This window comes from Hypomesus nipponensis, chromosome 7, assembly GCF_054491055.1.
Source record: "Hypomesus nipponensis isolate SF chromosome 7, ASM5449105v1, whole genome shotgun sequence".
Lineage (NCBI taxonomy): Eukaryota > Metazoa > Chordata > Actinopteri > Osmeriformes > Osmeridae > Hypomesus > Hypomesus nipponensis.
This window is the reverse complement of record NC_140367.1, coordinates 12,306,917-12,321,117: the sequence shown is the minus strand read 5'-3', so window position 1 is coordinate 12,321,117 and position 14,201 is coordinate 12,306,917. Positions and strand designations below refer to the sequence as shown.

Here is a 14,201-nt window from a genome sequence, read left to right as displayed (position 1 = left end):
AATCCGTGAAACTCAAGTTGAAGCATGAGACAGTGGCAGGTATTCAGCAAAGTTTAGATAAATATGTACGAAACATAAAATTGCAATAGGAAGTTCTATTCGTGCTTGACAAGTTAGGTTTCAAATTTCAGGTTCGGAGTCCTGGATAAGAGAAGCAACGAGCACTGCTGTATTTGACATAGAATGATTCATATTCTGTTTCTCATTGCAGTCAAGAGGACGATGAATATTTGATACCCTTTTTAAAAGGGCTCATTTTTCATGTATTCCACCTTGAGTAGCGCGAGACCCAGAGAAGGGGGTTCATGTTGTTGAGAGAGGGAGGGAGGAAGAAAGGATGTCTTTGAGGACATGCTAATTGTCAGTGAAGCACTGTACTGCATCTTGAGTATATATTTTAGTCGAGCAGTTTAGCCATTTCTTTTCTTTATTCCGTTCCGAGTGTGTGACTCGAATATTTTGGAGGGCAATTTGTTGGCGTCAAGCTCAGCCTCTTGGGACATATGGCCCATTAGGGCCATCGCTCAGCCTAATTCATTTCCTGGTTTCTCTGCTCACGTTCCGACTGCGAACGAGAAACGGGCGGATAGGGAATCAATTACCGTGGGAACGAAGTGAGCGTCATCAGCGGGACGGAGGAGACGAATCCATCTCTCTTCGTCGCTCCCACGACATCACGATACTCACACACACCCATTCAGTGTTCATCATTCACACACAGCAAAATGTCCTTTTCAAGGAAGTAGTCTCAGAAAGACAAGTGTAAACAGTGATATGTCAGACCTGTGCACACACATATCCACGCTTATGTAAGTGTCCACACACACACAATGTGTTATTACTCTTTTTGTTCCTGTGGAGTCCTTCAGAAACATCATGAAGGGGGGGGTGGGGGTCACAAAGGTGTGTGTGTGTGCACAAAGTGGAAACAAAGAGCAAGTTACAGCATATCACCAGTGCTCTGTCATCAAGGACGGAAGGTTCCAGTCAAGATCTCAGGGTTTTCCGTCCTGACACTGTTCATCCAAATGATGGTACCGTTCTCAGAGAAAGTCTCTTCTTATACCTTCTCTCTATCTCTCACACACACCCTTGCCAAGTGACTCTAACCTCTTGTCCAGTCTCTTTTGTCAGAATGGAAGCTGTCTGGAGACTGCAAATGTCACAGACGACAAAAATGGCTTCTGAGCAATGTCACTACTGCTGGGCCAGAGACTGCTTATCGCTGCCACCACACACACACACACACACACCCTCTCATCAATACCCTGCTTCACATACCAGTACCAATACCCATGCTGCAATGCTTCCTTCAATAGATTTATGTCCTTACAGCTGTCCTGACCAGCTCCGAAGAACTGGAGGATTAACATTGTGACGTTACAGAATGTTAACATTGTAACATTCTGTGGCTGAAATTAAAATAGCAACACTCACCAGTTGTTCAAACTGTGGAAAGTAAGAGTTTGACTAAGTGGTTCTATTAAGCCCTGTCTTGTCTTGCCCTGGCTCAAGCTCTCTACACCATAGAAGGAATCTTCAAAGACTCGTTTCATTAAGTTGCCTTCATCTATCATGGCATAAAAAAACATTTTGGATGGGTTGGAATGTGTGTGTGTGCCTCCAACACTACTTCTGTTATGTAGGGGTCACAGCCCCTTAGATTACCATGACAGCCTAGACCTCACACTTATCTCTTGGGCTGCATCCCAATACTGCTAAAAGGAATCCTTAACTTCCCTCCAACCTCCTCTCCTTCAACCTTGATGACAAAATCTAAAAAACGGATTTAACTACCAGCTTAAGAACCGACTATGTACTGGCTGGTATGTCTATAGACACGATGCATAATCACTTCTATTGTACTCATACTAAAATTAAGAATAGGCAAGGGCAAGTGATAGCCTAACTGGTAGATTGATTTCAGAAAATTCCAAACACTGAGTCAGCAGTGATGTATTTGTCAACATAATAGAAATAACTATCATGGGTAAGACACTGTGTGTTTGTGTGTATTATAGTCTTATTTATGAAACAGACACCACAGCAGAAACTAAAGTGAGAAACGGAGAGACAGGACATGGGAGAGAGAGAAGGAGAGAAAGATAACATACTGAGCAAGAGGATGAGTCAAAGATGGAGGAGCCAAAGATGGAGGAGTCAATGATAAAGAGTGACAGAGAGAGACTGGATAGCTGTCTCGGTGTGTGTGTGTGTGTGTGTGTGTGTGTGTGTGTGTGTGTGTGTGTGTGTGTGTGTGTGTGTGAGTGAGAGACACACAGAGACAGAGAGACAGAGAAGCATGTGTGGAGTGTGGGTGAAGGACAGAGGGCAAGAGAGGGTTTGACAGTCTGACCAGTAAACACACAGGGAGAGAAAGAGAGAGAGAGAGAGAGAGAGAGAGACAGAGAGAGAGAGAGACAGAGAGAGAGAGAGACAGAGAGAGAGAGACAGAGAGAGACAGAGAGAGACAGAGAGACTGGGCAAGAGTGCGGAAAAGAGAGAGAGACAGTGAAAAGCAGAGTGAGCGAGAGAGAGAAAGAGAGAGAAAGACGAAGAGAGGAAGGAAGGAAAGTTATAAAGTGGTTGCATGGTCCATAACTCACACATGCAGTTTACGTTGATCGTTCGTTATGAACAAACCCCGCAATGCAGCTGCCCTTCTTGATGAGAGCCCCTTAAAAATGAGATTAATTATGTTTAAACAAAAGAAAAGAAGAGATAGGGAGAAAGAGACAGACAGTCCGAAAGTAAGATACTGATAGATGCAGATCAAGACAGCTTGTACTCTGCGTGTGTGTGTGTGCGCACGAGTGTGTGTGTGTGTGTGCTGACTTGGCTTCATCTGTTGGTCTCAGTGTCTTGGCAGGGTGCAGCAACAGAGCTTGGCCCTGGCCCTAATGGAGATGTAAGCAACCTCTGAGAGTTCGATTGCAACACACACACACACCTTCCTCAACTACTGATTAGCCTTAGTCCCAGACATGCTTTGATGCCAACACCCACACACACACACACACACACATTCAAAGCCATTCCCCTATAATGACTTCTTCTCTCCCAACACTCCCAACTCTTCACGTACACCAACAACCACCACATTCTCTTACCATCTCTCTCGGTCTCTCTCTCTCACTTACACACACACACACACACACACACACACACACACACACACACACACACACACACACACACACACACACACACACACACACACACACACACACACACACACACACACACACACACACACACACACACACACACACACACACACACACACACACACAACCTCTGACAGGAGCAATGTGTCGATGAGTTTGAGGGCTCCTGTGTGTTCTGACAATCTGGGGGGTATTCCAGAAAGTGGGTTTAGTGAAGCGTCCTGGTTTTCCATTCCAGAAAGAGAGGTAACGAAAACCTTTGGTCAGGGTCCGTGGTAACTTACTCTGTGAACCTAACCTGCTCGCTAGCAGGTTTTCCATAACAAACTCTGCATTTCTACCTATCCTCTCCCACTTTCTGAGCCTGATACAGTTGGTAGACATGGGGTGTCCTTTCCTGGTTCAGCCGACCGAGCTCAGATAAAATGTAATGAGCTTCGTTATAAACTGGGAGATTATTTTAAGACGTGTGCGATGTGCTTTAATTCCCTGATGAATACCTTGGATAACGTTACCGTTTCCCATCACACTTCATAATTTCTTTGATCAAAATTCTCAGCCCAATGTTAAAGACGGTGCACATGCACTCAGAACTGACCAAATGCTTTTTGGCACTGAAATAAAGACAAATAATTGAAATTGTATTTGGTCTTCTTCATTGCCTACAAATAGAAATCCAACCATTAGTATTTTTATCGGCTATTGTTCCTACATGATTTACATGATTCAGCTGTGACCATGTGCCGTCCTGTAACTGGTGTTCCAGCAAATGTATTTCGAGATTAGCCTTTATTATTTTGCCCCAAGTAGGCGTACACCATCTCTTGGTCAGTTTTTGGTACTTTCTTCATGAGATGCAGTTTGTACAACCCATTTACTTGTAACTGGGAATTCATGAAATTACAATAAATTCCACAGTTCCACATGCATAATTCACTTGCCATTTAACGAACATCTCACTGTGTACAGCATCCATGCTCTGTTCAACAGGACCATAATGTGCAAATAGCTTTTCTATTCATTATTCTCCTAATGTCAGTGTAACCGACTGTTCCACACAAGCTTGTAAATAAAAGTAGCCACATGGGGATAGAACTACCAGTAGCTACCAGCGCTCTTTAGAGGTGGGACCACCTGACGATTGTCAGAAGAAGAGACCGGCGAGCGGCGAGTTGCAGTAGTCCAACTTGGAGAGGACAAGTGCTTGGACTAGCAGCTGGGTGGAGTGCTCAGACAGGTATCTCCTGATCTTCCGGATGTTTTAGAGGGTGAATCTACACGACCGGGAGACCGCAGCAATGTGGGCCGTGAGGGAGAGCTCGTCATCCATGGTCACCCCGAGGTTCCTGGCAGAGGATGAGGCTAACAGTTTGTTAAAGCCGCTACCTGGAATACCCCCCTGTACAGCAAAACTTTGAGTCTGTTTTGATGACATCTCTCAAATGTTTACTGGAAAGTTGTTGGTCTTGAGTCACAGTTTGTAAGTGTGTGTGTGTGTGTGTGTGTGTGTGTGTGTGTGTGTGTCTTTCATTCCCACACTTAATGTGACTTACATTCTCCACAGTTAACCCCTGACCCAGTCAACAACATGCCCAGACTACTGCTTTACCTCCACCCATCTGCTCTGCTCCTCCCCCTTCTCCTACTCCTCCCCCCTTTTAATGGTGAGTCTGCGCTACTCCTACACATCCAGATCACACAATCCCTCTGACTCTCTCTTTTCATGCACACCAACTAGTTGCCAAGTCATTCACAAAGACACACTGCACAGCCACGCATTAACTAAAGGTATTTTGCTTTCACAATGATGGGTTTATCACACACACACACACGCCACACCACACCAGCCAGACTTAAGCGGTTTTGAGGATCACAATGTACTGTACTAAGGTAAAAAAAAAATGTCACCTCAGAGAATACATTCATGACCTCATATGACAAGACTTTCCCATGAATAAACGAAAACATTTTGCTGTCTTTCGTTTTTTTGCATTTCCAACGTGCATAGCTCCCATTACGCCATGGCAAAGCATGAAGCGCTGTGTGAAAATACAGAGCCGTAAACACACACTTGCTGCACACGCACAAACACAGCTACATCCTGTGAGTACAAGGTTGGTTGGTTGGTTGCAGGCTCCAAAACAAGCAGCAGAACACATCAGAAAATAAACACTGAAGAAGCCGTCTCTGACTCCACGTGCCAATTTAAACAGCCGACGAGCGTGTGTGTGTGTACGTACGTGTCCTTCTACCTCATCATTTCAGCACTGTTTGTTTGAGAAGGCGTACGACATGTGTATTCTCAGCCCCACTCACTCTTCAAAGGGGGATTTCCATGTGTGTGTGTGTGTGTGTGTGTGTGTGTGTTTTGAACACCCCTTTGATGACACTTGATAAGTGGGGGAGAGAGCCTACTATAATAAGCTATTGGGATATCTCTGCAAGACTCCTCTGCCTGGTGTTCAGTCTCCTTTTCATTGTTCACCCATACATAAGCCTCAACAGCATCATGATCACCATCATCGTCATCGTCTTCATCATCATCATCAATATCATGGTAACTCATCAAACCACTTCCTTCCCTCATGTGGGGGGTATTCCAGAAAGCGGGTTCAACAAGCTGTGAACCTAACCCAAATTCACTCTGAGTTGATTTACCCTAAAATGGGAAACGCTGACTTTTTGGTTCCAGAAAAGCTGATTTGAATTTGTCCAATCAACTCGGGGGATGTCCACTCGGAGTTAAGCGCACTATTGAAAGACAACATCAATGGAGCTCCGATACTAGGATACACCATGTGTTTATGGTCAATCTGAATACATATTCCGGAAAAAAACAACACAGCTGTACAGAGGCGTTGTTGGACATAAAACTCTAGTGGGCACAGGCACATTCATCTACCTTTTTTTTTTTTCTTTCAAGCTTGATGCGCACAATGCACCAGGCTATAGAAACTCCCCTTGCTTAACCCACAATACAACAGTTCAGGGACTCCCGATGTATAACTAAGCGATTAAATTGTGTTCGAAATTGGTCGGCTGAACCAGGAAAGGACACCCCATGTCTGCCAACTGTATCAGGCTCAGAAAATGAGAGAGGATAGGTAGAAATGCAGTTTGTTATGGAAAACCTGCTAGCGAGCAGGTTATATTCACAAAGTCAGTAACCATGGAAGTTTGCGTGACCACCGGTATCACAATGACTGTCCTCCAACTCAATATGTGACCATTTTGCCATTGTTCCTGCTAGTCACCATAGGGTTAACTGTAAGCTAAGATAATAGCGTTGTAAATCTGTCTTCATCATCATCATCAGTATTATGGGATGGAAGCCAGAGACTGAGGATGCACAGACTATCCTCTAAATGGAGTATCTATAGCTAGTTCATAGGAAATATGACCCATTAAACTGCATGAGATCATCTACTATTGATTTTCCACGTGTGTGTGTGTGTGTCTGCATGCCCTGTTCACCATCAACAAACCACAGAGGCTTTGCGCCTCAGGACAATTGTATCTGCGTCCCCTTTGTTTTTAAGTGTGTGTTTATACGTGTGTGTGTGTGTGTGTTTGTGCGTGTGTGTTTGTGTGTCCCAGTTGGGTGTTGAGCTGCCCAACTACTGAAAAGGGCCTCACGTCTTTGGAATGCTATGAAACGCTTGAAGGCTTTAAGATGGGAAAATATGCAGTCCACTTGGAGGGGAATATTCCCATAACATCAGCCTGCTCACTCAAATGCTTTTTGACCTCCTTGTTGACACAGTCTCCATAAATGTGATGAGTCGCCACTGGTGGCTACATCATTCAGACATCGAGCTATGTGTGGACAATTAGCTACTGGTGCGTCATCATTTGAGCATTCAGCATTCAGATAGTCTGCCATGCCTTAAATTAGCAGCCACACAAACACACACTTACTTTAAATGGTGATAGGCCTGTATTCACAAGACCTTGACCAGACCAGCTGGACCGTCATTGGCCCACCCACTGTTTTACAGACATCACTACATGGACCAATAAACGTGACCCAATAAAGGCTTGACGAGAAAAGTGCTGCATTTCCCCGAAGAAAGACACCCACCTCCAAAAAGCAACACTTAATAGCCTGAAGAACCACCAACAGTTTGAAATTGTAAAATATGCGTGCTCATCCACATATGACACACACAGGAAATCAGGCATAACATACTCATGCTCTAAATTAACCTAGCCTTCACTAGACATCACCTCCGTTTCCTTTTTAACGGGACACGGTTCAACCTGCCTCGGGCTAAGTCTCACCCTGCTACGGAGCACATATAGCCTTAACCTGCGGCCGGAGGCGGCGCATCGACTCTACGCCCTAGACTTTGATCCAACTAATTATCTGGCTCAGCCCGTTCTCACCCAGGAAGAAATAATGATGGGAAAAGTCGAACCCGCGTCACAATGTGTACGTCTTGCAGAAAACTGCCCTTTTGTAAGCTAACTGTATTCAAGACAGCGTATTCAACACAGCTGAATAATAATGATGAGTTGCAGAGTTTTCTAGTGCTTATGTAACTTCGTATAAGAGCATGGCCAATGAAGCCTCAGTTCATCCTGTTCGGTTTAGATATAGAGGCCACCTTATAGGCCTATAAACACATTGGCAGTTTTCCAACATGGTTCACATGAACCAAAACTTCTCTCGGCTTGAGAGAATGCCACCACGCCCGTCATTTAATCATGTCGCAGTGAAAGTAGGCTACACAACAATTTGACAGCTGTCAAGATTTCACCATAGCTACATTCTATGGACTGCCGGACAGTAACTGGCCTCCGAGGGAAATACTGGGCTGGGAGGAAATTACTGACCAGCCAAGGTTGTGCACTGCAGCCATAATTGCCTCTGACACTGTTACATTTCAAGTTGTCATAAAGTGGCATTTCTCTCATCTAACGGTTCAGCATTGTATAACGGCTTAAGTCGCTCAACAGACAAGCTTTACATTTTGCCCAGGGTCGAAGGACCATATACAGCCACTGTTAACACACCAAGAGCAATAGACGTGTTGATGTCGCTTACCTTAGTAGGTTGGGCAAAGGTATGGAACCGGAGGCTGTCCCCAGTATTCCTTTTCTCCCACTTAATAATTTCCCCACCAGAACGACATTCCCCGTCCGAGCGGCATCGAGTAGTTCTTGTTCCTTCCCCATCCCGACCGAAGTTTAAATCACGGAATTATAATCCACACGGTTCATTCAGAGAAATTGACGGCAATGGGGATCCCCCCGTTACTGTCTCGCACAGAAACACATTTGACGGTTTTCCTTTACTGCATGTTCCCGGAGACGGCAATCTTTGAACGGCGAAAAACAGTAGCTAGGGTATATTGCTGCAGAGCAGATTTGACTCGCAGGAGTCAGTTGCAACCCTAGTACATTCTCGAATTGAAGGTTAGAATGAAGAACAGTAGATAACGAATTTCGCTATCAGTGTTTGGTGCAGCTTTTAAAGGGAACGATGCAAGGATACCCCGAACTAGCCGGTTGCTTATAAATCCCGGTTCGGCTCCTCTGTCCGTTTCTTTTTCTACGCCTCAGTCTGCACCCACACTTTCTTGTGTTCAAAGTAGCTGTGTGTGTCTTTTGTTGGCTGGTAGTCTATTCCCACCGAGTAGACGCATCCCAGTCTCTCTCTCCACTTTTCTCTCGAACCGCACTCGCTGCCGAGCGCTCCTCCTTGGCAAGGGACAGCGCTCTCTGTAGCTACAGTATGGGCGTGGATGGCAAACCTCTCACTCCAACGGGAGACGAGGGCTTTGTGTGTTGAAAACATCTCGAATGTTGTTTCTCATTTCTATTTGTTTAAAAGATATGTAAAAACTCAGCCTAATGTAACATTAGATGCGTGTCCATTTTAACAACTTGAAATGGACGGTGGCATTTGCTTTGCCTTTTCAGTCCATTCGGGAATGTCACTGATAATTAACGTCAAACAAACACAACACTTTAAAGCCGACTTGTGTGGTCTGTGTACATTTATGTGAATGAACAACACAAGCAACGCGTCGGAGTCTATGTTTTTTAAAGGCTTTTGCTGTCCATTGACAGACTTGGAAAGAGACACACCCCCTCTGTTCATCTCTCTGAGCACTCTGTGGTTGCCAACAGCGCATGTTGTGATATAAACCACTATATTTTCCCAGGCCTATTAGTTATGCCTAGTTATCTAGGAAACGATGGAATATTCTGTATGCCCTAGCATTCTATGGCCCACTAAAAAGATCGCGTCCACAAGAAAGATGGAGGGGGGGGGGGGGGGGGGGGGGGGGAGAGAAAGGAAATAGGGTCGCTACACAGCTGCACAGCCGCTGGGCGTTGGACACAGACACGGTGTTCTGTCTGTGCCAGAGCTTCAAACTGATCTCATGAGCCAATGTTTTTCTCCCACAACCTCTCTCTTGTCCGTTTCAGTCGCACTCAGATGAACACATCCCACAACACAGATGCTCCTCCCTCTCTCGATTACACTGTATTCTATAATTGATATAGATTATAATCCCGTGTTTATAATTGAGTACTGAGATTAGCAGTCTACATTCGCGTGACAGATACGCACCAAAATCCGTATGAATTCCTCGACTTCACCGCAACACATTTCAACAGGGACCCTTTATCACACTGGATTTAGACATTGTTGCTGTGGATATCTGCAATACTTGCCCACCTGCCTGTAGGTGTCAGCCTTGTTCTGTTCGTCAGCAACAATCAACAAAACCGGCAGGGCAGACATGAGGCATGAAGATGATGAGAACACGTTTCGCAAGTCTTTTTAACTGTATGAATACATTTCAAGTTCTAGAGTTATACGTACATATATCTTCATAGGCTTAGTGAAAATGAAGTTTAATGTGTTGGAGCAGTGTTGGAAAATAACGTCAGTACTGCAATGGGCTCCTTTACTCCTGCCTTTGTTTTGTAAAACCATGGAACAAGTATGACTGGGTTTATATAAAGATTGAACTTTTTCCCATTTAGAACATTTAATGATCTCCAACTCTGGTCCTCAAAGCCCACTGTCCTGTATGCTCTGTTCTTTCCCCGGCTTCAACACTGATTCAAATGAATTGTTGTTATCAGGCTTCTACTGAGCTTCACAATGATCCGCTTGAATCAGGTGTGTTCGCGCAGGGAAACATCAAAAACATGCAATACAGGGGTCCCTGAAGACCAAGGTTAAGAAACATTGTCCTAAACGTTTCCCTGCTCCAACACACTTGACTCATTCAAATGATTTGGTCATTATCAAGATCTACAGTACAATAATTATCTTTCATTGGAATCAAGAGAGTTTGAAGCAGGGAAACATGTATTGTGAACAATGGTTCTCAACCTTTGTCCTCGGGGACCCCCTGTCCTGCGTGTTTTCGATGTTTCCCTGCTCCAACACACCTGATTCAAATGATTGGGTCGTTAACAGGCTTCTGCAGAGGTGGATAACGACCCATTCATTTGAATCAGGTGTGTTGGAGCAGGGAAACATCTAAAACATACAGGACAGGGGGTCCCGAGGACCAGGGTTGGGAAACACTGTTCTAGAACATACAGAACAAGTTTCAAACCCAAGAGCTTGAACAACGAGATACGAGCAGACCATTTGGATTAAAAAGAGGCGACAGGCTTAATAGGATGTCATTTTATTTTTCTTCAGTAATTCAGCAGCTTCTGACAGACATATTACATTAGAAGGTTTTCTGCACAGGGCCTCGGGGGCGGAGCTAGGGCCTCGGGGGCGGAGCTCCCTGGATAAGCGGAGGAGCATTGTGAAATGAGTCTGTATTGCGATGGAGAGGGGTTTATTGTAGGTGAACAGGGGAGGGGGAGCAAACTCCCAAAGAGTTCATATATAAATGTTTAAGTACAATCAAGTTTTTTTAATTTATCCTCCACCCTTTCCATTTCAAGTCTTGCTGCTGTAGTTGTGCAGATAACTACTTGTGTTCTATGGATGGATGTACAAAACAGCAAAGAGACCGGGAAGCTGGGAGAGACATTCAGCTGGACTAGACTGGACTATCAACTGGGGATAGGACTCGTCTAAATCCAAGAGTAGTTCCTGGTTATAAAAAAAAAACAAACAACAACAACAATGAATGACACCAATCCTATTGGAAGGGCAAGTAGCCAATAATGTAGGCGATGAGCCAAATCATGTTATTTCCAGACAGCAAAGCATGTGTCCTTCTACTGTTCTCGGTTCAACATGGAGACGGTGCCCGATGATTCCTCCTACACGCAGCAGCACACAGCACAGAGTAGCAGCAGGTATAGGTAAGATGACACAAAGAAAGGTTATGCAGATATAGACACACACGCGCACACACACACACACGTAGGACTGTATATAGCCAGGCAGCTTGCACGTGCCTGTTTTTATCCTGCAGTGGTCAGAGACGAGTGGACATAGCAGACAGCATAGAAGCTATTCTTTTTTTTTTTTTTCATATTGGCTTGTACGCCAAGTTAGTGTTCTCTCCCCTCATTGGTTGTTTAAGAGTTGACCGGCATGTGTTCTATGACCGGTTTGAGAGGTACTTTCATGTGTGGAAGATGTGAGTCATATTTACAGCGGGTTAGATTCAAAAGTGCACATGTAGGTAGCTATTTACATGTAGAAAAATAGGGGGAAAGCCAGTGCAATGAGACATTTTTGTGTTCATCAGGAATGATTGAGGGATATGAAAAGATGAACTTATTCTATTTCATGAAACGCTTGTTCAGGTTGCGCAAGAAAGGAAACGAACCAAACACTTGGACCAAACACACGCACACACGTGAAAATACTGCGTAACCTCGGGAGAATCCTGTTGTAAAAAATCATCGGGTGTATGCGTTTCACATTTGTTTGGGTGTACACGACCAGACGCACTCAAACAGGACAATTGATGAAAAACTCGCCACGACCTCCCCACTCGAAAACGCGCTTATAACAAAGCGCTTCAGTTCATGTGCAGTGCAAAATTGGCCTCTCTTTGTAAGACATTCCTCTGAAGATATGACATTCAGCGTGTCTCCACGCCTCGAGCATACAGTTGAATCAAGTCGATCAGATACACCGCCCACCGCCCCCCCGCGGTTTTGCATGTTACTATAGAGATCATGAATGTGAATGGTACAGCATGCCCCTAATAAGGTGTGTGTGAAGGGGGGGGGGGGGGGGGCTGACATCTACCAAAGCACTGTTATTTGGGGGGATTTCGAACCCTGCCGCTCCTCCACGCCCCTCTCCACACCCCCTCCTTTCGGACGCGAAACCTCTCTGCTCTCTGGGAATCGTGATAGGCAGCCGCAGCTTGGGGCGTCGCAACAGCTAAACACTTCAGAACTCAAATAACGGCGACCACCGGCCCAAGAAGGGAGGACCGCGCCACAGTCGTCTTCAAGTATTTATTTGATGTTTATATCGCTATATTTTTTGTCGTCGTCACACGCACGGTAGTGCTACGCTCTACAAGGTGGGAAGGAGGGGGGGGCGTAGCAGAAAAAAAGCACCTTCATAAGACTGAGACCAAACCCACCCCCCTCGTGTCTTCATCCCGTCAACACCGGCCTTCCTCCAGGCAGCTGGAAGCGAGCGGGCCTCCCTGCGTGGCCGCCGCAACCTCGCGGCAGCTCAGACCTACCGGTGGGCTGGGGGCCTCCAGCTAGCCTAGCCTCTAACCTAGCTGGTGTTCACTTTCAGGCTCTTCATTCGGTGCAGCAGCGAGTCTTTCTCCATTTGGGCTTCTGCCAATGCCATCTTGGCTCGAGAGAGCTCCACTTTCAAGCACTCGTTCTCCTCGATCAGCAGCTGCGAGGAGCACAAAAGAGGGTTAGGAGAGAGAAATCCCCTTAAAGTGCATGTGTGTGTGTGTGTGCATACTGGGGGACATGTACCTGTTCTCTGTTTGAAGGACGGGGGCTGGTGGGTGGGCCAGGGGAGGTCTGCGTAGCCTTTGGAACATTGCTGACCGCACGCAGGGCCTCGGGTAACTGGCTCAGAGGACTGTCAATCAACAAGTCCTTGTTCTTGGGCCTGCCCTCTGAGGCATTGTCCACTATGTATGAGAGAGAGAGAGAGAGAGACAGAGAGAGAGAGAGAGAGAGAGAGAGAGGTTAAATACTCTAAGTGCATGTTGTATGGGTCATACACCACACATACGTGTGTGTCAAGTTGAGTGAACGTACTCAAAGTGACCATCCATGTGGGTCTGTTTAGGTTTACATACATATGTGAAGTGTGTGTGGTGTGTGTGTGGTGTGTGTGTGTGTGGGGGAGCCTACAGTAAGAGTGTGTGTTCGGTACCTCCTATAGAGAAGGCTCCGTCATCTCGTCTGTGTATGACCAGACTGTCCACGTGGAGGGTGATGGGGCTGGGCCCCGGGTCGGAGGCGTTGTCACGGGGACCATCGTCCTATCGGCGAGATCCCAAGGTGAGTGTGCGCGTGGGATTGGCTGGCTCATATCTAGGACGGCTAGTCATCCCCCCCCCCCCCCCCGCCCCGAGGAGGAACGCAAAGCGATTCGGGCGGCGGTTCCCCCAAGCGCCCGCAACACGCACCTTGATGTCGACGTGCGTGTCCCTGACGCTGATCTCCATGGGCAGCACCTGCGGAGCGGAGTCGTCCTCCAGGAAGTGGGCCAGGTTCCGCAGCGTGGACATGAGGAAGCTGGCCCGGTAGCCGTGGAGACGCAGCTGCAGGAAGCCGTTGCGCTCGGCCAGCGGGGAGTGGGCGGCGGCCCGCGGGCCCGTCTCCAGCCGGGCACGCACCTCGGGGTGGGGGGGGGAGGCGCCCGCCGCCGAGCCCGGCTCAGTGTCCAGACCTCCGCCTGGGAGAGGGGGACGGGGGGGGGGGACGGAGAGCATAGCCGGTGGATAGAGAGAAAGGGAAAGGTGGGGGATTAACAAGGTTTCAAAGAGAGAACCGAAAAGATTTCCCTTACTTCATGATCCGATGCATCATATCCCGGAAGACCGAGAGGCTGAGACAGAATTATGACCACCACCAATGGAGGATGGATTACAGTAA

General features: G+C 46.5%; 2 protein-coding genes across 5 annotated transcripts in view; both read right to left on the bottom strand.

Moving 5' to 3' along the window:
• Positions 1 to 8,839, bottom strand: part of anks1b (ankyrin repeat and sterile alpha motif domain containing 1B) — a 184,383-nt gene extending 175,544 nt beyond the window's left edge. Inside the window, exon 1 of one of the 2 annotated variants that reach the window (XM_084702070.1) lies at positions 8,215 to 8,839. In XM_084702070.1, the coding sequence (XP_084558196.1) occupies positions 8,215 to 8,345 (131 nt within the window). In that variant the 5' untranslated portion in view covers positions 8,346 to 8,839. The remainder of the gene's footprint in view (positions 1 to 8,214) is intronic. The other variant, XM_084702071.1, reaches the window with a different exon arrangement.
• A 1,973-nt stretch (positions 8,840 to 10,812) lies between these two features.
• Positions 10,813 to 14,201, bottom strand: part of bltp3b (bridge-like lipid transfer protein family member 3B) — a 35,571-nt gene continuing 32,182 nt past the window's right edge. For all 3 annotated transcript variants that reach the window (XM_084701390.1, XM_084701388.1, XM_084701389.1), the window contains 5 exons: positions 13,733 to 14,001; positions 13,477 to 13,585; positions 13,068 to 13,228; positions 12,853 to 12,981; positions 10,813 to 11,247 (listed from right to left, as the gene is read on the bottom strand). In XM_084701390.1, the coding sequence (XP_084557516.1) occupies positions 12,853 to 12,981; positions 13,068 to 13,228; positions 13,477 to 13,585; positions 13,733 to 14,001 (668 nt within the window). In that variant the 3' untranslated portion in view covers positions 10,813 to 11,247. The remainder of the gene's footprint in view (positions 11,248 to 12,852; positions 12,982 to 13,067; positions 13,229 to 13,476; positions 13,586 to 13,732; positions 14,002 to 14,201) is intronic.